The sequence below is a fragment of the Ochotona princeps genome, chromosome 20, assembly GCF_030435755.1.
Source record: "Ochotona princeps isolate mOchPri1 chromosome 20, mOchPri1.hap1, whole genome shotgun sequence".
In the NCBI taxonomy this organism is placed as follows: domain Eukaryota; kingdom Metazoa; phylum Chordata; class Mammalia; order Lagomorpha; family Ochotonidae; genus Ochotona; species Ochotona princeps.
In genome coordinates, this window is record NC_080851.1 from 40,034,470 (window position 1) to 40,059,115 (window position 24,646).

The 24,646-nt window shown below is 43.5% G+C and overlaps 2 protein-coding genes across 2 annotated transcripts in view; one reads left to right on the top strand and one right to left on the bottom strand.

Annotated features, from left to right (window-relative positions):
* LOC131482770 (cTAGE family member 9-like) overlaps positions 1 to 24,646 on the top strand; it is a 565,689-nt gene that overhangs the window by 179,002 nt on the left and 362,041 nt on the right. The window lies entirely within an intron of this gene.
* LOC131482710 (zinc finger protein 345-like) overlaps positions 5,475 to 24,646 on the bottom strand; it is a 43,230-nt gene continuing 24,058 nt past the window's right edge. The window contains 3 exon segments of the mRNA XM_058677945.1: positions 5,475 to 5,714; positions 6,822 to 6,998; positions 11,720 to 11,882. Of these exon segments, the coding sequence (XP_058533928.1) occupies positions 5,475 to 5,714; positions 6,822 to 6,998; positions 11,720 to 11,882 (580 nt within the window).

Below are 24,646 nucleotides of genomic sequence, written 5' to 3' on the forward strand. Positions count from 1 at the left end.
GGGATGACGAAACTTGGGGAGGGGGACAGGAATTTCCAGAGCCTGTGGAACTGTATCATAAAACAATAATAATAATATTGATAATAATAACAAATAATACAAAAATGCTACAAGCATCTGAAAGATAGAAATAAAATTTCACATGTTTTCAGGAACACAAGACTATCTATATAGAAAAAAAAGAAATCTGCCTCCTGAAAATAATAAGAGAGTTTACCAAATTCACAGGGATTAAGTCAGAACAAGACACTCTTTACATATTTATAGACCAACAGTAAGCATACTAACAAAAATATAATGTCATTTCAAAGGAAATATTTCAAAGGAAAATAAAACTTATGTTTAACAGTATTGTGTCAAATTCCAGTATTCTGCCAAAGACAGGAATTAATGTAAATTTTATATAACAAGGCAGAAGTCCTGGAATAGTTTTAAAAAAATTGACAAAAGTTTGTGATGAGATTATAAAGCCAACTCAAAGAGAAAATTAGAATGGTCACAATAATGTGTTGCTTACACGGCAAATGAAGATGATGTAAACCATCTACAAACTTCTTGGGGAATTTATGGCTCAGAGAGGAAAACACACACATTAAAATGAAAAACAAGAAGAAATGACAACACAAAATCTCTGAGAACTGCATTCTGGGCTTTGATGTTTGTTCTGATTTTGTGTGGTGGAGGAGAAGTAAAGGCATTCAAGGGAAAACATTAAAAGGTTACTTTCATGGGTTTAAATATGTTAAATCCAGCATTTCGAAAGTTGGGCCCATCATGTCTCCTTGATCTCAATCAATGCTGCTATGTAATGTGAAGCAGGGTGGTCTCTGGGCCACTAATCTAACACAGTTTTCAAGAGCTACCACTTTCACTGCACTAGTCTTCCCTGAACCTGTATGCTGCTCTTGTTTCTTATTTCAATCACAGATCATACCACTCCCTTCATTCTGGGGTCACCAGGTCTATGAAATGATTTGTTTCCCATTTAACCTCCATGTTGTATCAAGCAACCTGCAAAAAACAAAATGCCACTTGGTTTCTCTTTGGGATTATTTAATGGCCTACCTCCATGACATCTGGAAAGATATGGAGCAACACGGTACTGCGTCCACAGCCATGGCTATCCTGAATTTCCCTTCTGCCTAGCCCCTGCTACCTTATATACTTCAAGAATTCCAAAGCAGTCCTGACACGTACTGTGCTTTGTAGCTACTTTTAAACTATTCCCAAAGCCATTCTAATTCCTGTCATGACTCAGTTTGGAAACGTGGCACCCTTCAGGGCAGCCTGCATCCTCCTGCACTTTGTCTATACTTTCTGGAGCTTTAAGGAAGCATTTACTCGGCCCATTGAGAAAGACTAATCCTTTTCTGATCAGAAGCTCTGTTTCTGAACATAATGGGCGCCAGAGCTATCAGGACTTCTTGCTCTGTCAATTACAGGAAAGCAGAGTTCTCACCCCGTTTCCTCCCACTCATCGACACGTTCCCTGCCTGCTGGCCATGCACTTCCACAGTGCATGACTGGAACTGATAACACAAGGTTCCCAGGGCTGAAGGGCACCTCCATCCTGACGGAGAGCACACACAGTCTGGAGCTCTATGCTGGGTAGGTCCGCAGCTGGAAAGCTCCCACTTGGGACCGCAGGAGGTTCCCAGATCTCAGGCTCTGCACAGCGGAGGGTGCTGACAGGCTGCAGCGCTGCTGCCAGCTGGTTTCAAAAGCCCGCCCTCAGCTTTTGCTCAAGAATTTCTCTCTACAGAGCACACTGGTGAGCCTGCCCTGCCCCGTGGAATCCCGATCCCACTGCTGAGTTTGAGATTGCTGAACAGGAGCTGGAGCAGCGCGCTGAGTGGGCTTTTCTTGGTCTCAGCACCATGAGCACTTGGTCCTGCTTCAGGTAACAGACTCCTCAGGGGCCCTGGCAGGTGCTGCCCTACCTCCTGTCCCACCTGGATCCTTTTGATCCCTGTGTGCTCTCCTGGGTGCTTCCTAACTATCCTCTGGTTCTGCAGGTGGGAGTTCATCTTCATTGTGTGACACTGGGCACATTCTGGGGACCCTCAGTCCTGCCGGAGATGGTTCCTCATCTCTGTGAGCCAGCTCTTCTGTAGACTTTGGTCCCCACTGTGCTGAGAGTTCCCCCAGTGCATGGTGGAAGAAATCCAGGCTCCTCCTCAGGACAAAGTGCCCTACTGACCCCGAGGGGATGCACAGGGCCTCTTCTCCTCCTCTGTCAGTTCTGGATCTTCTGCAGGTGTCAAGCTCCATCACATTCCAGGATATTCTGAAGCTAAGGTTCAGATGGAAGAAAACTGGGGCACATCCCGGGAATGGGATGCCTTATGGAGTAGGTGGAGTCCAGCCTCCTTTATTAATGTCTCCTAAGACAGTACTTTTCATCAGAGGGTCAATGTATGACTCCCTTCTCTGCAGAGCAGGATAAGAATTCTATGGAGGAGGCTGATAAGCTCTTTGTTCCTGTGTCTCTATCTGCTGACAGCATGTGGTTCTCCTGGAGAAGAATCTGGGCCATCATTTTCCTGCCACTTATCTCATCAGGACTTGCTCCCCACCTGAAACTGAGAGGGAATCTTCTGTCCCAAACAACATGGTCATCTCATGTCAGATTTGCATGAGGATGGTGGCCAGAGGCAGTATGCTGTCTCTTCCTGGAGAAAATGATGTGCGCAGGCAGGTGCTAATCGTGTCCTGTTCAGCAGAACAGCATTTCCCTGGGGGCTCAGTAGTCTCCGCTCTTTCCCATTCTCGGTCCCTTTCTGATCTCCCCCTTAATCCCCTCTGCAGATATAACTGGCCTCATTTGACCCCCCTGGACCTGAAGAACTGATCTGTGGGCCTTGGCACTGAAATCCCAGGAACGGGTCATGCACACTTCACCCTGGACGGTCACAAGTTCCATATCTTTGGTGGCTCCATCCACTACTTCCGGGTTCCCAGAGTACTGGAGGGACCACTTGCTGAAGCTGAAGGCCTGTGGCTTCAACACTGTCACCACGTGAGTACAGCCACAGCCCCCTCACCTCGGGACCCTTGGGGAGCTAGCACCTGGAGCTGCAGCCTGACTCTGAGCCTTGACTCTGCTTGGGACCCAGCGTGAGGACCTTCCTTCTGCCTAGGCTTCCTGCCTGTGTCTGGCATGCTCAGGCACTCCATAGTCACCTCTGTTTCCTCTATGATTAAAGACTTTGGGGAGAGAGAATAGGAGAAAAATAGGGGTAATACAATAGGATTGTGTAAACCAGAAAAAAAGATCTATAGTTTTGATGCAAAAAAGATTGGAGTCCATGCACAGTTTTCTTCCAGTGTGCACATTGCCTGATCTTTTGCAGAGTGTAAGTGATTTCCTTAGGAATTTTTCTCTGTAATATGAGTTCTCATTTCTCTTAGGTGCATTTAGTTGAATGACATCAAGTGTGTGGTTCTCCATCAGGTGTGTGGAAAATAAAAATCTATTTTGAAAGCAGGATTTACTTATTTTTGTCGGAAAGTCAGATTTACAGAGAGAAGGAGAGACAGAAAGAAAGATCTTCCTTCCACTAGTTCACTCTCCAGAGCTGAAGTGATCCAAAGCTGCCAGGAGCTTCTTCCTGGTCTCCCATGAGGGTACAGTATCCCAAGGCTTTGGGCTGTCCTCCACTGCTTTTCCAGGCCATGAGTAGGGAGCTGGATGGAAAGTGGAGCAGCCAGGACACAACCGGCACCCATATGAGATCCCGGGTTGTTCAAGGTGAGGATTTACCCACTAAGTCATTAAGCTGTATCCCAATGTTAACTTTACATTGAAAGAAAACTTTAAGAAAGCCCTGTATAGGTTTTCAGAATAGCTATTTTCCATAAACTTTTGGAGTCCCTCTCCCATGTACATGGGGTTCAACATTCTTTGCACTAAAACAAACTCCTACTTTAACTTTGCTTTCCTCAAGCTTTGTGAAATCTTCTTGTCTTCTCAAGGTTTGCCTACAGATGAACACACTGTTACAGATGAGTAAGTTTTGCTGAAACAGTTTTTATTTGTTCAAAGGGCCATATAAGCTATTGACAGCAGTATCAGAAACAGAACTTTAGAAAGCAGAGGGCAGTGTAGCTTCAGTGGAGCATCAAGGCCTATAGGGAGCGAGCTGTATGGTAACTGAATGCATGAAGGGTTTGGCAGGCCTGGCCATCTGCCCAGCCTCTGCTTTTCTTACCATCACATCATGTCCCCAGTGTCCCTGACTGTAACAGTTGCTTCGTAAGGATTGTCATGGTGGCTAGAGGGAAGTGAAACTTTCTATGATCTCTGTAAAGTTTCTGTCACCACGCCAGGCATTTAGACCAGTACGTTCCTGGCACGCACGGGTGTGTGGCCAAAACAAGGGGGTGTCCCATCCAGCAGGACAGTCAACGGGGTCACAGCCACCTAGGAGAGAATGAAGGGACAAGAGACACGAAGAATGGACAGCAAGACAGTAGGTCTGATCAAGCTGTCAGTTTATTGATTTCAACTGAGGGTTTTTATATTCTTCAGTAACTAAGGCTCAGGGAGGGAAGGAGAAACCGGGATGCAAGCCATGGTCTCAAGACCAATTGTTCTTGAGCAGCCACCATATCAACAATAGTAACCAACATATCAACAATAGCATAGGTAATCAGTAACAAGAAGTCGGTAAGTACAGCATCAATCACATTCTGAAACAGTTGCTAGGAACAATTGAAGCTAAGCGTGTGATTGGTTTCATAACTTCTTTCCCAAGCATCTAGCCAACCGGGGGTTTTCCACTGTCCCATAGGTCTATATTCAAAATGGCTTCAGTGTGGCTATAGTACATGGTTCCTGACATCTCCCCGTTTTTTCTATATATCAATGAAAGCGGCGAAAAGAGAAAGGTTCGTGAAGCAAGATAAGCGCTGCCTGTCTTAGGTTCATTCTGAGGGACCCTCAGCTCTTACCCATCTCTGGGCAGCCCTGCCAGTCATCCAGGACTCCCTGTCTTAGGTTGGCGGTTTATCAGAAAGGTGCCCGTCATTGGCTACATGCTTACTAGAAAAGGGGCCATGTAACAATTCATAGCTGGATCATGTATTCCCCGGCAATGCTGCCGTAAATGACAGCCCTGTTGGGAAACACTGCTCCAACCGTAAACGGCCACATTACCTTAGACGAACCTGTTAGAAGACTGGAGCCACGCATTACAACGTGGGGATTCACTTCTTGAGGAGTCAGGGTTCTCCGAACACAATCTATCTTCTAGAGCTAAGCGGCAATAATATGCTTGAATAGGTTTAGAAGCTAAATTGTCAATTTGCTGCTTTATCAAATTAGTGACTTTAGTAAATGCCCAGGGACCAAAGGAAATTAAAAGCAATAATCCAACTAGGGGCCCCAATATAGTGGGTAATAAGGTAGTGAGCCAGGGAGATGAAGAGAACCAATTTTTATACCAGCTTTCCTCTTTTTCCCTTTCTTGTTTTCATTTTTTAAGGCCTTCACGAATCTTTTTCATGCTCTCTTTTACAACACCTGTTTTATCTACATAAAAGCAGCATTCTTCTTTAAGGGCGGCGCATAGGCCTCCTTGCTGCAAGAACAATAGATCTAAGCCTCGGCGATTTTGTAACACTACTTCAGCTAGGGAGGAGAGGGAGTCAGATAAATCATCAATGCCTTGTATATCCTCATCAATGGTGGAACGTAGCTTGGCATACCGATTCTGGGAAAGAAAAAGAGAGGAAATGCCGGTGCCAGTGCCAACAGCGCCAAGTCCTAACAGAACAGAAATTGTAAGGGCAGTGATAGGCTCACGCTTTGAACGGGAGAGGGAAGTGGGATTGGATTCCCAATTCTGAGGAATTTGTAAAAATTCCTCAGAGGCATAATAGGACAAGCGAGGAACTAACTGGACTAATATACAAAATTCCTTATGAAATGAAAAAACCTGATAGGAAAGGCAGGGGGTGAGACCGCCGGTGCAGGCCCACCAAGCATCGCTGGGGGGAAGAAGGTATTGAGAATGGGCTGCTGGAATAATGGTGGAATTACACAAATAAGAGAAGGAATCTAAATAGGGGGATCTATCGGAAGTAATCAAGCAGAGACCTAAACCAACAACCTGGGTTAAATACATACCAGACCAATCGCTGCTGGTCCGCCTGCAAGAGGAGGAAGAATTGTAATAATAAAAAACATCAATTAAGGCAATACCTTCATAAAATGGGGGACGGGCATTTGTGCAAAGCCAACAGTCATTCATAAATTCGGGTGAAGACTCATTAACTGTTAAGGCGGTTTGGTTAACCAAGGTCAAAATGACATTGTCAGGGAGGAGGGCAGGGAGATTAAGACGTAACGGAGGAGATGGTGAGGGAGGCAGAGTGAGAAATAACAGAAGATGGGAGAGGTTGAGGGGTTGGGGAAGGAATGGGAGGTCGGATAGGAGGTTGGGGTAAAGGAGGCTTATATGCAATAACATTATTTGGTCCAATATTGGCAGGAGAGTTAGCATTAACAGGTTCTTTTAACAATTTGATAGAAAATAATACGCCCGTATCTATTCCTGACTTGTACAATCTAAGTCCCCAATCACGGCCTCTCACCCAAGTCTCTTCTTGGTTGGTGTACACTCTAGGGGTGAACTGGATTTTTAAAGGGGTACACCAGCCTTTTGTGTCGGGATGATTGGGACGGCATACAGTAGTGACATCGTAATAGGAGGAAAGGAAGGTGAGGCCATAGACTGCTGCTGTAGTTGGGTAGCTGAAATTGCGTCTGACTGTATTCAAGTCCTTGATTTCTGAGTTTTTAATCCAGTAAGCAGTACCTGTAGTTTCACATCCCCAAGAGGCACAGAAATAATCAGCAGAGCCACCACATTTATGAAGGAGATGACAATCATGATGGCTTCCAGGGCACACATAAAAATCGGTGGCTTGGAGGAGAACTTGTTGTCGAGTGTCAGCACATCCAGGGTCAGGCAGTTGGTTAGACAGTTCAGGTGCTACAGAAAGTCCGAGGAGAGTACTAAGTCCCCAAGATTTGACAGCCCCAAGAGCAAGCTTACATAAGTCCGGAGTGAGGACTTCTGGTCACCATACATGGGGGGGTGATCTGAGATGTTGACCAAACAATATCACGTTGCTCAGATAGCACGACCCAGGTGTAATTCCATGGTTGGTGTGGATTATGGAGTTGTGGTCTAAGGCTGTTGGCAGTCGTCTGTGCCCATTGGGTCAGAATCCACAGGACCCAGAGGTTGTAAAGGGTCACCATCAACTGCGTTTGTAGTAGCAACAGCATCTGGAAAAGAAGGAGAGGAAGATGTCTCAGAGAGGGGGTTGGCCTCCTTTCTGGACAGCGATGAGTTAACGGCTCTAAGAAGCCGCTCTGGTAGCCAGCATGGTTCTGCATTTTCCCTGCCATACACGCAGGCAGAGCCTCGTTCCCAGATAAGCACTGGGTCTGGTCCTTTCCATGCTCCTGTGAGGGGATCTTTCCACATGGCTAAGGCATGTGAATCCTGGGCTGTGGAATGCCAATGTCGATCAGCAGCAGATCGATTATTATTATCTAGGGTTAAGAAATTTATAATAAAAAGGGCATGATTCAATCTATTCCTGGGAGTAGGTGTAATAGATAAATCTGTGGAGAGTTCTAACTTCTTAAGCATATTTTTTAAGGTCTGATGTGTCCTTTCAATAATTCCTTGTCCTTGTGGGTTATGAGGAATGCCAGTAATATGTTTAATTTTCAGTTGAGAGCAGAATTGTCGGAATTTAGCTCCTGTATATCCTGGGCCATTATCAGTTTTAATGCTGTTAGGTTTGCCCATAACTGACAGGCTTTGTAGCATGTGGGTAATAACATCTTTGGAAGCTTCTCCAGTTAATGCTGTGGCATAAATAAAACCACTATAAGTATCCACTGTTACGTGGACATATTTGAGTCTGCCAAAGAATGGGACATGTGTGACATCCATTTGCCATCTATCATTTGGGATTAAGCCTCGGGGGTTAACTCCTAAATGAGGTACTGGAGAAAACAGCACAGGAGTTACAACTTTTAACAATTTCTCTAGCCTGTTCTCTAGTGATCTTGAACATCTGACGAAGTGTGAGTGCATTTAAGTGATGTAAGGCATGTGCTCGGTGGGCTTCAGACACAGAGGGATCTATGGTTAGGAAAACTAGCCATGTGGCAGCATCAGCTTGGGCATTTCCTTCAGCCAAGGGTCCCTTGAGTCCTGTATGGGCTCTCAAATGTCCTATAAAAAAAGGAATCTCTTCTTTTTCTAATTAAGGATTGTATCTGAACAAAAAGCTGAAGAGCTGCAGAGGTGGTCTTAATATATGGAACTGTCTCTAACAAAGGAACGGAGTGGGCTATATAAGCACTATCTGTATATAAATTAAAAATGGTTGTTGGAAAACTTTTAAAAACCTGAAGCACAGCAAACAATTCAACTAACTGAGCAGACACATAAGGGCATTTTATTGGGAAAGATTGGCCTTGAATGACGTAAGCAGCCGTTCCGCTTGAGGAGCCATCTGTAAAAACTGTAATTGCTTTTTTCAGGGGGCTATGAGAAGTGACTTTGGGAAAAACAAAGGAATGATTTCTCATAAATTGTATTAAGGGGTCATTTGGATAATGATTATCTATTACGCCGGCAAAGGACGCACAGCTAACACCCCAATCATTATTAACTTGGAGTAGCCAGTCTACTTGTTCTGAGGTGTAAGGCACAATTATAATATCTGGATCTTTTCCAAAATATTGTATGGCTAATTTCCTTGCTTTTAAAATTAAGGCGGCTATGAGGGAAAAGTAGGTGGCAAGGACTTTGGCTGGTTTTGACTGTAGGGGCACCCACATTAGGGGGTGTCCTGAAGGGGACTTGTTCATTTCTTTTTGCCAGAAAACTCCTAAAGGGGCACTGTCTTAATAGACTCTCTTGCTGCTGATGTAAGGGTGCGAGATGAAAAGGGATGAGGGTCTCCAGTCAGTAAATCATGAAGAGGCAAAAAATTTCAGGTGCAGTCTTTAAGTATGGCCTTAAAAATTGCAAATTGCCTAAAAGGGATTGAAAATCATGGAGGGTTTTTAGGGCAGACAAATCAAGACTAATTTTGGGTGTATAAATTTTTCCTTGATTTAATTGATACCCCAAAAAATTATAAGGATCTTTGACTTGAACTTTCTCAGGGGCTATCAATAACCCATTGTTCTGAAGAACATGCAGCATCTGTTTAAAGCAAGAAAAGGCGGCTGCCTCAGAGGGTGCTGCAATCAAGATATCATCCATATAATGCAGAATATAAATTTCAGGCCACTTATTTCTTACAGGTTTGAGAGTTTGAGCAACATATTTTTGGGCTAGGGTAGGGCTGTTTGCCATACCTTGTAGAAGGACTCGCCACTGATAGCGGCCCATGGGTCCCTGAAAATTTATCTGAGGGAGGCTAAGAGTAAAGTGTAGGCAATCATCTGGATGCAAGGGAATGCTAAAGAAACAATCCTTAAGATCAATAACTATCTTAAATAAATTACTGGGTATTGCTATGGGAGCTGGGAGGCCAGGTTGTAAGGCTCCCATAGGCACCATGGCTTTATTAACCATTCTTAAATCTTGTAATAATCTCCACTTTCCAGATTTTTTTCTTAATAACAAATATGGGAGTATTCCAGGGGGATGAGGAGGGCTCAATGTGTCCTGCAGTGAGCTGTTCCTGCACCAGCTTCCTAGCTACAATAAGTTTTTCTTGGTTCAGTGGCCACTGATCAACCCAGACAGGCACACTAGTATTCCATGCAATCTTATCAGCATGTCTGGATGGGGCAGGATGAACAGTGGTCGCTAGGAAAAATTTTGTACGCTCTCATTAGGTGAAACTGAAAAGTCTAAACCTGTTTTATCAGATTTTTGTGTAACCTGTATTGGCTGTTTAATTCCTTGAGACTGTTTTCCTAAGCTCTGGCCAGGGAGAAAACCTTGTCTAAGCATCTGTTTTGTAATAGCTTCATTGGGGCTACACATGATGACATTCATTTGGGAGAGAATATCTCTCCCCCAAAGATTAACAGGCAATTCTGAAACAACATATGGTGTAACAATACCTGAGTTCCCTTCTGGGTCAGTCCAGGTCAAGGCTTGAGAGCTTACTTGTGGGCTATTAGCCTGCCCTATGCCTTGAAGATGAGTGATTGAATTCTTCAAGGGCCAGGCCTTTGGCCAGAACCTTGAAGAAATAACTGTAGCATCAGCGCCAGAATCCAGGAGGCCTGTAAAAACTTTGCCATTTAACTTGAGAGTCAGGGTTGGCCGAGTATGAGGGGAAATTTTATGTGCCCAAAAAACCTCAGCTACACCTGTTTCATTACTCTTTCGGGAAGATTGATAGTAAGGATTGAAAAATTTTGGGAAAACGGGCAAAATAATTAACTGTGCCAATGGGAAACAGGGGGTGATAACTAAAACGCCTTCAAAGATTCTGGCAAGAACTTTTAATTCTCCAGTAAATGTTGGTTCAATTGGGGTAGGAATAATGTGAAGGCCCTTATTAGCCAATGTAAATTGGCCCACTATTAAGCCAAATGTATTAGGAGGAAGAGGGCCAAAAACACCTGTGGTTATAGCTTGTACGCCATCTTCTGGCTTTAATATTGTATTGGAGGAGGAACAGAGGTCCAATCCTGGGCTTTCTTTTGTGGCTCTCCATAATTGGGAAATGCATTTTTTGTCTGAGTTACCGGCTGTGATGGGAAGGCAGTTTGGGACGGGATGAACCTCACACCACCGGGGTTCATCCGAGACCAGGGGGCCTGGAGCTGCCCCCGTCGGGAGTTTCCCAAATAAAAGGGAAAGAGGGGCCGTCCATTCCTATCAGCGCGGGAGCGGCTCTCATTAGCCCAGTGGCGGCCTTTATGGCAGCGTTGGCATAACATATACGGCCGTTCTTGAGAGCCTCCTTTTTGAGGACAATCTCTTTGAAAATGGCCAGGCTGCTTGCAGTAATAGCAAATGTTATTAGCGCCTGTTCTTTGCAGGGCTGCGCCTACAGCAAGGCGAGGAGTAGCAACTCCAGAACAGAGACGGACGTATTCTGCCAGAGTCTTACTACAGTGGTGCTTTAATATATCTTGGCAAATGGTATTAGCGTTTTCAAAAGCAAGTTGTTTAAGAAATGGGCTGTCTAATTATTGAGGGCCGAATAAGCGCTCTGCTGCCTCCGTCAGGTGGTTAATAAAGGAGCTGTAGGGTTCTTCTGGGTCTTGTATAATTATGGTGAGTTTAGATGATGAACCCACTTTATCTGGCAATTGCTTCCAAGCTGTAAGACAAACCTGACAGACCTGGGAGAGCAACCCAGTAGGGTACTGCATTTGTGCTTCTAAGGTGTTAAAGGGCTCTTTTCCTAAGATTCATCTAGCTGTCCAATCTCGGGATTCAGGATGTTGACGATTTTTTGCCTCTACTTCTTGGGCTGCATCAGCTGCCTCGGACTTCCATAACACAAAATCTCCTCCAGAAAGGGAGGCTTTAGCTAAGTGCATAAATTCTCTTCGTGTTAGCCAACCTTCAGTATAGGATTCTAACAATGCTAGAGTAAAGGGAGCAACTGGGCCATAGGTAATAACTGCTGCCTTTAACCTTTCTAAAATTTTTCCATCTAAGGGTTGGTAAACATAAGGCGAATGGGGTAAACACCCCTGTGCTGGAACTTGAGGTCGCTGATTTCCAGTCTCAATGTCTCGATGGGTATCTGGCTCATAGCCTTTTGACTGATTTTCATCCTCAATGCCACCCTCACTTCTTTCCTCTATACTTTTAGGTGGGCTTTGTTCTCTTGGAGGAGGGGAAGAATCCCGAGGGACTCTAGCACCGCTACGAAGGGACAAGGGAAAGGCTAAAACTTTTGGATTGGCATTGACCTCTGGTTTAAGTTTAAGTTCAGTTAATTTATTTTCTAAGACTTGCAACTGTTTTGTGAGCTCAACCTGGTTTTGCTTAGCCTTCACCATTTGGCGCAGAAAAGTGAGTTCATCTGCCATTTCTTGGGCTCAGAAGCAGCTGGGGGTTGATTATAGGAAGGTGCGAGAGAGAACGAAGGCATCTCCCTCTCCCCTGGGGCACTTGGCAGGGAGGTGTGAAATAATTTTGGTGGGCCATGGTATTGATCAAAGTCACACTTGGCTGCTTCATTTTTTAAGGCAGCCTCCTCAGAGGGAGAAAGATTATCATGGGGAAAACCGCCAGCTGTGGGGAGAGATGGATAGAGGTGTCGTGATTGGCTATCAATCTGAGAGCATATAATTTCTGGGGCAGAGTGATCAAGGGGTTTTGCATCTGACTCTGCCTCCATATCTATAATGACAGAGGATGGTCGAGAACCAGGGGAAGGTGAGGGGATAGGTGTGGACAGCCGAGAGTGGCTCTCTTTAAGAGATCGTTCTCCCTCAAAAGCCAGATCCTGTAAACCTGGATGTTGAGACTTAATCTTTAAATTATCATAAATCAAAGTCCAATAATTAAAAGCAGTAACAGGAATTTTCTCAGGTCCAAAAACCTCATAATAATCTTTAAAATAATCACCTACTCTGCACCAAGTTTTCTTATCAATAAAACCGTCCTGGGGATACCAAGGACAAATCTGACCTACAAAATCCAAAAAGGTTTTGATGTCTTTCTTTTTCACCCTAATTCCTCGTGTCTTGAATGAATCTATGAGACCTTGCAAAAATAGGTCATGTTATGATAATGCTTGTCCCATCTTACCTTGGCTCCGTAAGATTTGTGCTGTGAATATTTCCCAGGAGCTCGACTTCAGGTGGGTCAACTGTAAAACTGCTCAACCGGTGTTCCTTTCGACACCACGAGAGGCCTCTCCATGAATGAGGGCACGGCGTTCTCTCTGTCGGTGGTCTGCACACATCCACGTTGGGCGCCAATTTGTCCTGTCCAGCAGGACAGTCAACGGGGTCGCAGCCACCTAGGAGAGAATGAAGGGACAAGAGACACGAAGAATGGACAGCAAGACAGTAGGTCTGATCAAGCTGTCAGTTTATGGATTTCAACTGAGGGTTTTTATATTCTTCAGTAACTAAGGCTCATGGAAAGAGAAGCTGCCATGGTCTCAAGACCGATTGTTCTTGAGCAGCCACCATATCAACAATAGTAACCAACATATCAACAATAGCATAGGTAATCAGTAACAAGATGTCGGTAAGTACAGCATCAATCACATTCTGAAACAGTTGCTAGGAACAATTGAAGCTAAGCATGTGATTAGTTTCATAACTTCTTTCCCAAGCATCTAGCCAACTGGGGGTTTTCCACTGTCCCATAGGTCTATATTCAAAATGGCTTCAGTGTGGCTATAGTGCATGGCTCCTGACAATCAGGTGTATTGGTCTATGACATTTTAATGATTTTAAGCTAGATTTCTAGACTATGAGCAATTATGTCTGAAGAAGCATTAAGTAAATATATACAGAACTAATTGTACAGCAATGGAGATTGCATTTTTACTGAGCAATTCCATCTTTTTTTTTTAAACCTATTTTAAACAGTCAGTCATAGTTGAAGATCTTCCTACTGCTAATTCAGTCTAGTTTAGGAATCCAAGTATTGTTCGGCTCAGCATAATTTTGGAATGGTTTTCTTCGTTTTAGTTTTTTACTGTAATTCTAGAAAATTTGGTGTTAATTTGGTAGAATCTAGTAGTGAAGACACCTAGTGTTGACCTTTGGTTTGAAGAGATTTATTCCTGATTCACTGTTAACTGTCTGTTGGTTTTGTCAAGTTTTTTTTGATGTCTTTCTCATTCAGTTTGCAGCCTCATGTTAAGAATCCAGAAATTAAGCATTCTTTATTATGTATTTGTTTATAACTGCTGTTGACAGTCCCTAGTGACCCATTGCACATCCTTTTTTTTTTCTAGTAAAGACTTATTTTATCAGACCTGATGCGGAGACGTAGCAGCTAAAGTCCTCACCTTGAACACACTGGGATCTTGTATGGGCACCCATTCTAATCTTGTTGGCCCCTTGTTTGATCAAACTCCCTGCTTGTGGCCTGAGAAAGCAGTCGAGGATGGCCCAAAGCCTAGGAAACCTGCACCCGTGTGGGAGACCTGAAGGAATTTCCTGGTTCCAGGCTCTGGATCGATGCAGGTCTGGCCATTGCTGTCACTTTGGGAATGAATCATTGGATGGAACATCTTCCTCCCTGTCTCTTCTCCTCTCTGTGTATCTGACTTTGCAATAAAAAAAGAAATCTTTTAAAAATCATTTTATTGATATATAAGGCAGAACTCTAGAGAAAGAGGGAAAATTAGAGAGATCTTCCTTCTGTTTTATCCCTTTCCAAGTGAACATGGTGGTTAAAACAGGACCAGATTGAAGCTTCTTCCCAGTTCTTCCAGATCAGTACAGGGAATCCAGCACTTGGGACATCCTCTGCATTCACACGGGCACTAGAAAGGAGCTGGATCAGAAATAAAGCAGCTGGGCCTGGCACGATAACCTAGTGGGTAAAGCCCATGGCTTGCACATGTTGGGATTCTGTATTGGTGCTGGTTCTAATCCCGGCAGCTCCACTTCTCATCCAGCTCCCTGATTGTGGCATTGGAAAGCAGTGGAGGGTGGCCCAAACACATGGGGCCTTGCACCTGTGTGGGAGACTTGGAAGAAGCTCTGGGTTCCTGGCTTCAAATCTGCTCAACTTGGTCCATTGTGACCACTTGGGGAGTGAATCAGCAGATGGAAGATCATCCTCTCTGTCTCTCTTCCTTTTTGTTTTATATATCATGCTTTCCAATAAAAGTAATGTTTATAAAAAAGAAGAAAAAAATGCAGCAGCTCTGACTTTAATTTCACAAGTAGTGACAGAACCCACTTTGTCCAGACAGCACTGATCCACTCCTCTACAGTGATACCAATTGTAATATGTCCCTCGTCTTTTTGATGTTATATACTTGAGCCTACTTTTGCACTAATCTAGTTAAAGGTTTATTGATTTTGTTTTCCTTTTAAGAACAATGAATGTTTCCTTTATCTTCAGTATTGCTGAATACAGTTTTTATTCATTTCTTCATCAATCTGTATTTTGAATTTTTCCTTTTTCTACTCCTACACTTAGCTTCTTATTTTTCTGAGACTTGGAGATCAGTGCTTACGATGCTATTTGACATTTTAGTTGTTATTGTTCAGGTGTTGTCCATGAAAAGTGAAAACGTTTGATTTCTATATTTCTCTGATGATGTTTGGTTCTTTCTCATTGGCAATAGGAAGTATAGTTAGAAATAAGAGTGTGCTTTGTTTGCCATAAAAATAAGCTCCAGAATGTGTGTCTTGAATTGCAGTAATTCATTTCTTATGGTTCTTTTTTTAAATTTTATTTTGATGATGTTTACACAGTTGAGAAGGGAGCATGCATGTACATGTGGATACTGATTAAGCTAGGAAGGATCGAGGGTTAGGAGAAAGTGGATGAGACCATTGTTTTCAAATTTTGTTCTTCCTGTGTCTTAGGGATAGGGGAAAGAAGGAGAAAAACCACTCCCAGAGTCCCAACAATAGAACCTTGGATTGTGGAATGGCCATCTTATTTTCCAGGGTCCCTGATGTGGAGCATGCTCTGAGAGTTCTGTTCAAGTGGTTTCCATAAGAAATCCTTTCATGGTCCATTGGTTGACATTCCAACTAGTTTCCATTCAGCCAGATCTTTAGTGTCAATGCTTGCCAGGGCTAGTTGTCCAATCTTTTCTACCCTCCTTCATCTGCAGGGCCCAACAGACTGCCATATCCCCTATGTGCATCTGAGCATGTTCATTCAACAAATGAGAAGGCCCAGTTCTGATACATGATAATGCACAATTTCCACATTTGTCCACATTTTTGGAGTTCTGTGTCCATTGTATCAGTGGTCAGTATCCCTGAAGAAACTATCTGAGGTGATCATAGACTTGTGTTTGTACTTGCCAGTATGAGGTCAGCTCAGCTCAGTCTGTCACCCACGTCAGTCTATGCACACACAGGTGATTGCAGTTGCTGGATAAGTTTTGTCTTTAGTCCCAACTCTTATGCAAACCAGTGGATGCTGTGGTGGAGCCCAAGCGTGCTGATCCCACATTTAGCTCTCATGTACACCCATTGAGAACTGCATCCCAATCAAAGTGACACCCTATAACCCATGGTCTGCCCCTGGCATGGTTCCTCTGCTTGTTGCTTTGAGCAGCAGACTGCTCTGTGCTGCAGCCTGGACCAGTGTGTCCTGTTCCCAATCCCAGTATTCATGAGTGTCAGAGGGTTCCATGGTCATTTTTTTGCTCAGCTCTTTAAAACTCTCAGCTCTTGTGCCAGCCTTCAGAAATTGCAGTTTCATAGGTTGAGCCCTCACAGTCCCCACAGGATCTACCCCCAGACCTAGTTCTTATGCATGCCTGTTGGTATCATGGCCAACTTAACATTATCTGCCCCTTCTATGAAACTCATTGGCTGTAGTGTTATCTTTCCCTGCCAGACAGGCCCCCTGCCCTAGTGTAAGTATCTGCTGGTGGGTGGTGGTAGTCCATGTTAACCATCCCAGTTCAGGTCTCCCATGTTGGCATGTGTACTCATCTGACCCAGAAATTTCCTCAGTTATAGCTGCCAAACCACTAGGTGTTAGCCCCCTCATTTACCTGCAAGCCAAGTGGCTTTTGTCAGTAGGAGTCCTTCAGAAGTCGTTCCTCAGCTGCAATATACTGCTGCAGTGGTCCTGCCTCCTGCACATCCCCTTACTTCTTCTCCTGAGCAATCTGCAATTCCTGCTCCTGGAATCAAGCATCCCAGCCTAGCTGCTTGAATGCAGGTTCAGACATCCTGGCCTTTGCTGAGAGCGTAAACATGAGCTTGTACCAAGTGTCACCCCTTGGCTGGTGGTGGGAAGAGCATAGCCCAGCCTGGCTACTTAAAGGCAACTGAGCCATTCTGGCCTGGCAGAAGTGCCAAACTGGATCCTGGACCACAGTGGTCAACTTTGGCTGAGCTGAGGGGCACAGCATGGTCTGGTTGCTTAAAGGCAGCTTGAGCCATCCTGGCCTTGGCATGTGTGCAAACAGAACCCTCCCCCCAATGGGCGCTTTTGTCTGGTTTGTAGAAGGACAGAACAGTGCCTGGCTGCTTGAAGGCAGTTTGAGCCATCCTTGCCTGGATTGTATTAATGAAGGACATTGCAATGGATATAAAGTGGTATATCATTGTGGTTGCCATTTTCATTCACTTAATGATCAATCATGCTGAAAACCTTTTTTGCGCTAATTAATTAACCTTTCGCTTATCTTCTTTGTAGAAAAATTTTTAGTTCTTTGTCCATTTGGTATCTGGTTTCATTGCTATTGAGTCTCAGGGATTTTCCTACCAACATGCCTGAGACCACCAAGGGGATGCGGTGTCAGTATCTTGGGCTGTAAGAACCTCTGGGGATAGTCTGAGGGAGCATGTCCATTTATTGTAAAGTGAGCACTACTCATATGCACTTGGAAAGAGGATGGCAGAAGGGCAGTCCCAGACAGCCCTCCCACACAACAAGGACACTGTAATTGACTACAAGGCATGTCTTGACCTCCAGTCAAGTCACAGGTCAAGTACTGCAAACTCGGCTCTAAGTCATGCCTCAGGTCATAGGCAGGTAGGCTGTTAGTCATGTCCACCAGGTAGCATTTGAGTTGACAGTCATACTTCTACTGTAATACATGCTTATTTAATTTGTGACTGATGCACAAATTAAATGAAGATTGTGCTGTAACTCTACCATGAGTTGACCTTAATAACATTTTCAATGTCACAACTATGTTTACTATTGGCATAAATATTCTTTTTTGTTTTTTGTTTGTTTAAAGATTTATTTATTTTATTACAAAATCAGATATACATAGAGAGGAGAGACAGAGAGGAAGATCTTCCGTCCATGATTCACTCCCCAAGTGAGCCACAACGGCTGGCCTGTGCTGCGCTAATCTGAAGCCAGGAAGCAGGAACCTCTTCCAGGTCTCCCACATGGGTGCAGGATCCCAATACGTTGGGCCATCCTCCACTGCTTTCCCAGGCCACAAGCAGGGAGCTGGAAGGGAAGTGGAGCTGCCAGGATCAGAATTCACACCCATATGGGATCCCGGGGCATTCAAGACGAGGACCTTAGCCACTAGGCCACGCTGCTGGGCCCTGGCGTAAAAATTCTAAAACCCAGCCCCGTGACTTTTGGCTTCCTTTTGCTGCCTCCCAATGCTACAAGCAAGGAGCTAGATGGGAAATGAAGAACAAGGATATAAACCAGTTCCATAGAAAGAAGAAATAGAAAACTTAGAAACAATGATCACGTCAACTTTTCCCTAACCCTTGAACATTCCCACCCTGATCACATATGTAAACATTATCCACAATAAACATAGAAAATTCACACATATGTATATATTTTTTGAAAGGCAGATGTACAGAAAGAAGGGGATACAAAGATTCTCCATCTGCTCTCACTCTGAAAGAGTTACAATGGAAGGAGCTGGGCTATTGAGATGTATGGTGTTTTTTCCTGACCTAGCACATAGGTTCACGGTCCCAAGGCTATTGACTGTCCTTTACCACAGTCCCACATTACAGGCAGGGTGGTGGCTTGGAAGCAGATTAGCCAGGACACACACTGGCACCTCTATGGCATCCCGGTGCATGTAACGTGAGGGTTTTCACCCCTAGGCTATTGTACCAGGCCCCTTTTGAAATTTCTCTATTGTTTTCAAATAAATAAATCTTTCAAAAACAGGGAAAGAAAAAATTCCAAATCTAAGTAGAAATCATATTTCATTAGGAAATATTGGGTTTTTTTGGTTTTTGTTTTTTTCTAGAGAGATTATACTTATATTATGAGCTTAATGGATTATTAGGGTTTCTTTATGTAACTTTTATTTTTATTACAAAGTCAGATATACAGAGAGGAGAAGAGACAGTGAGGAAGATCTTCCATCCAATGATTCATTCCCCAAGTGACAGCAGTGGTTGGAGCTGCACCAATACAATGCAAGGAACCAGCAGATTGTTCCAGGTCTCCCATGAGGGTGCAGCTTTCCAAAGCTTTGTGCTATGCTCAACTGCTTTCTCAGGCCACAAACAGGGAGCTGGAAGGGAAGTGGAGCTGTGTTGATTAGAACCGGTGCCCATATGGGATCCTGGTGCTATCAAGCCAAGAAGTTTAGCCACTAGGCCTCCACGCTGGGCCCTCTGAATCAGTTGTAATAATTTGCCAAATATCAGGACACAGAAAGATCCATGTGTTGTTCAAATTGGCAACTTTTATCTTTCAAGTTCCATGTGACCTCAGCAACAAAAACATCCTCTGTTTGGAAAAGAAATGATCAAAGACCTCAGTAGGTAGTTCTTGAAACGTAGCCATTTGGGAAATGTAAATCAAAACCACGATGAGATATCTCAACCCTGTCAGAATGGCTATTATTATTTGGAAGAAAGGGTAACAACTACTGGTGAGGAAGTAAAAAAAGAGAACATTTACACAATGTTGATGGAGTTATAGATTAAATCAGCACGTGAAAATAGCATAAAATTTCTTAAATGTTTAAAGATAAGATTGCTGGGCCCAGTGTGGTAGCCTAACAGCTAAACTCCTTGCCTTGAATGTGCCAGGATCCCATGTGGACACTGGTTCTAATCCCAGCATCCTTGCTTCCCATCCAGCTCTCTGTCTGTGGCCTGGGAAAGCAGTTCAGGATTGTGCATGGCCTTGGGACCTTGCACCTGCATAGGTGACACTTAAGAGCTCCTGGCTCCTGTCTTTGGATTGGCACAGCACCAGCTGTTGAGCCCACTTGGGCAGTGAATCATTGGATGCAATAACTTCCTCTCCATTGCTCTTTGTTTCTGTATATGTGACTTTGTGATAAAAAGAAATAAATCTTTTTTAAAAAGAATAAATAAAATACAAAAGTTTAAATAAAATTAAAAAGATGAAATTTAAATAAGATTACTGTAATTTTTAGCAATCTCACTATTAGTTGTATTTTCTGAAAGTTAGGAACACATTCTGTAAAAGAGATACCATCTTTTTAAAAACAACACTATTCATAATACACAAGGTATTGAATGAATTGAGGTGTCCATCATCAGATGATTGAATAAGGAAAATGTATCTGTGTACAACGAGCTGTTATTCAGCTGCAGAAACAAAACTCTGTTTATTAGACCAAAATGAGTATAACTAGAGGCCAAGATGTTGAGTGAAATATTCTAAATACAGATATACAAATATGATATTCTGTTATGTAGAGTAGCAAAAAAACCACAAGCAACAACAAAAGGGGGGAACAGTGGCATACACAGTGGTGTAAACATGATTTGTCACTTTTGATTTATGTCTTTGTCAAATAGTGAATGATGATATTCTACTGTAGTTTTAATGATCTGTGTTTGTAAATTGTATGACTGAAACATATCTTTTCATTTCATTATATTTATAGTGCCTACCGATTGCATTGATCTTCTTACTATTGTTTCAATCACTTAATGAAAAGTTAAGATCTTGAGTACAATGTGAATTTAAAACATGTTATTTCAATATTGTAAGAGAATAACAGAGTAGGGGAGTCAAGATGGCTGACAAAGTTAGACTGAAGTGACCGAGGGTCCTAAAAGTTAGGGACGGGAACAGTCTGAAGTGAGCCTTAGGGGAAAAGATCCACGGGGAACACTGTGGGAAATCCCCCAGTGCCGCCAGGACTGAGGCAAGAATGACTAGGATCAGCAACCTGAGAAGGACAAGGAAGGTGCCCCCGGCTGCGGAGACTCAAGCAAAATCTGGTGAGCAAAGTTCAGGGAGTGAACCTCAGAGAGCCGCTAACACAGGGAAATGCCCGCCCTTGGCAGGAGGTGAGGGGCAGGCGGATCTTGGGAACAAAATGCGGTGAAGGGTGACTGAACTGATCTTGGGAACAAAACATGGTGAAGGATGGCTGAACTGAGCAATTCATGGCAGACTTGGATCTGGACAGATGGGCCGGAGAGGGTGACTAGACACAGAAACAAAGCTCCTGGGCGTACCTGGGAACTGGAACTCCCCAGCACTGTGAGGCGCCAATCCCAGGGCCACAGGAACCCCACAGAAGGGAGATACAATAGCTGCTGTAAATATCGCCCTGTTTTAAAGAGCCCACAATACTGCAGACTGAAGAAGCAGGGGAAGGGGAACCCAGGCACCACAAAGAAGAAAAAATAATCTAAGTCAGCAAGACCTCAGGTCAGCCACTAGGTGGCAGCAGAGGTCAAGGATTAGAAGCCAGCAATATCAGAACACATAGATATGGGGCGAGGCCACAGGAAAAGAAATGAGTCAGAGGAAGGAGCCAGTGCCACCCCCAAAAAGTCACCAAAAGCTAGAACCATCCTGAAGAATAGGACGTAAACTGGGGGAATCACTGTCCCAGACCTCTGTACAATGTCCCAGACATACTGTAGGGTGGTGGATGTCAAAACAGCCTGGTACTGGCACAGAGATAGAGAGGAGGACAAATGTAGCTGAATAGAAACAACAGAAGGGAACCCACACAGATACAGCCAAATAATCTTTGACAAAAAGCAGACGACAACCCATACAAATGGAAAGGTCTCTTCAATAAATGCTGTTGGGACAACTGGCTATTAGCCTGCCGAAACAACAAGATAGACCTGCATCTCTCATTATACACTAAGATCAAATCTAAATGGATAAAAGATCTAAATCTACATCCAGAAACCTTCAAATGTTTGGAAGAAAATGCAGAAAACACCCTGCAAGAGCTAGGTATAGGCCCTGACTTTCTAAATAGAACACCAAAAGCAATAGCAATCAAGACCAAAATATACAAATGGGACTTCATCAAACTAAGAAGCTTCTGCACAGCAAGGGAAACAATCAACAAAGTAAAAAAGCAACCCACAGAATGGGAGAAGATCTTCACACAACACATAGGTGATAGGGGGCTAGTCTCCAGAATATACAAGGATCTCCACAACAACCAAAACACCAAAACAAACCACTCAAGAAATGCACATGGGAAATGGGCAGACATTTCACAAAGGAACAAACCCAAATGGCAAACAAACATATGAAAAAAATGCTCAAGTTCCCTGGCAATAAGGGAAATCCAAATTAAAACATCAATGAGGTACCACCTAACACCAGTAAGGATGGCTCACATACAAAAATCCACCAACAACACTTGTTGGTGAGGATGCGGGGAAAAGGGAACCTTACTCCACTGCTGGTGGGACTGCAGGCTTGTACAGCCTCTATGGAAATCAGTTTGGAGAACACTCAAACAACTGAAAATCTGCATACCATACGATCCAGCAATAGCACTCCTAGAAATATATCCAAAACACTCATTCCATGAGATACCTACATGCACCCCAATGTTCATAGCAGCACAATCAGTAATTGCAAAACTTGGAAGCAACCAAAATGCTCATCAGCAGAAGACTTGAAAATAAAGCTAGGGTTTATTTACTCTGTGGAATACTACTCAGCTATTTAAAAAAAAGAAAGAAATGCATTTTTTTGTGGCCAAATGGGCCCAACTGGAAACCATCATGCTAAGGGAAATGAGTCAATCCCAAAAGGCCAGATACCATGTTTGCCTTAATTTAAGTTGAAATGCTCTCAATCTGAAAATTGGTACCTGTAAAATGTAGTATTATCCCAAACTCTAACATTCATGCCACAACATATTGTGATGTAAACAATGACCCAGAATCAGTGTGAGTCAGACTACTTATGATCTACATCAAAGAACTGTAAAACCCAATGCACTTTTAAGACCCTAGGCTACTCGGTAATGGGGAGGGAGAGCAGAGAAATCTTCCATCTCCCTTGAATGTGTGAGGCAGATGTAAAGCATAACCTTTCGGGAACATAACTGGTAACTTATAGACAATAGATTCAAATCAGCATTAGACAATAGTAAACCACAAAGACATGGAGGGTGTTAAGAGCGTCCCTGACAACCTCTGAACAGGATGTCATATGCACGGGGGGGGGGGATTCCTGAGTGGAGCTTGTGCACAAGAGGAGACTTAAATTCCAACCCTGGAGACTTCCCAATCCTCACCAAGGACTACCAGCATGGGCACCAAGGACTACATCCTCACTGCCAAGAAGAACATGGGGAACTGGAGTGCCTTCGGAGCCTAAGTACTCTGAGGTCATTCACTCCCACTTGAATCTCCCACATGGGATGGAAGAAGTCCAAATCCCTCCTTGCAGAGCCCAATGTCACCGGAACAACAGCCAGGAGCCCTGAGAGGTCTACAGAAACAGAAGAGCAATAAACTCCCTCTGAGACCAGGGAGAGGTGCTTTCTGTGGTCCTTGCTTAGTTCCAGTACTGGATCTCCACCCTCTCTTGAAATGATCATCAGGGTCACCCTGGAGCCCTCCCACCCCCAAAAAAACAAAACAAGCAACAAAAAATAGAATAGACAGAGAACAACTAGGAAATCTTAGAACTAGACAGAAAATGATTAGTGGGGACTCACACATACCTTACTAGGTAGGACACGAAAATAAACTTCTCCTAACTAGGGTATGGAGGATTTCTCTACACACCCCACCCAGCAGTGTTCTATGCCTCAACGGATGTCACTGCCTTGTTAAACGTATAAGCCAGTTTAGAGTATCCTAAAATCTGCTGAGTTCAGTGAAAATTATGCTTCAACACAAGAAACTGCTAAATACTGAAATGAAAATGGACATGAGACAGCTGAATGGTATCCTATAGGCAATGTAAGGTAGATAGAAGCCAGATGTATACAAACTATAATTGAAATGTTCATGATGTAGTCTCAGGATGTGGTTGAGAACTCACATTGTCTAACATATCAGTCACTCAATACAATCTTAATTAACCCCATAATGTTGGAAATTGTTCTTGATGTTATGTTAAGGCATTTAATTGGTCGGAATGATATCCTGCCAGCAATGTCTTCAGACCAGAGATGGTCTCCCCAAGAAACTGTTGAATTGAGCTGGACAATAAGATGCTGGACTCTATGCATGGCACATGCTTGCATTGAAAGAAACAAGACTAGATTTGAACTGTAATACTGCAACAAGGTGGAACAATCCACCATGAGGGGAGGGCAAGAGGAGGAGATGGGGGAACATTAGAGCCCATTAAATGTTGTTATTCAATGAAATGCAATAAAAATATATATGTAAATTAAAAAAGATCAACAATGATGAGCACTGAGGGCAAGAGAGGTGACTTTTGTTTTTCTTTTGGCCAAATGTGCCATGTAATCAGTACCTTACTTAAACTACAGAATGAAGTTGGCACATCTACCTGCTTCCCAGCAGATTTCTCATGTGAAACCACAGGTATAAACTCTTTGCTATTGTTGCTCATCAGGTCCTGGCTCAGGTGCTCCCTAGGACACTCCTCAGAGAGATTCCTGCAACAGTGAGATTTATTGAATTTTTTGCAGTTCCTGTTTTAAAACATTCCCAGTCTCTCACAGCATCCTAACATCCTTTGATTTTTGTAATTACATTGTAGGAATGTGTGGAATAGGGTGGAAGGGTGGGATTCACAGGAATTGGGAGAAAACAGATGAGTGGGTTCTTTTTTCCAGT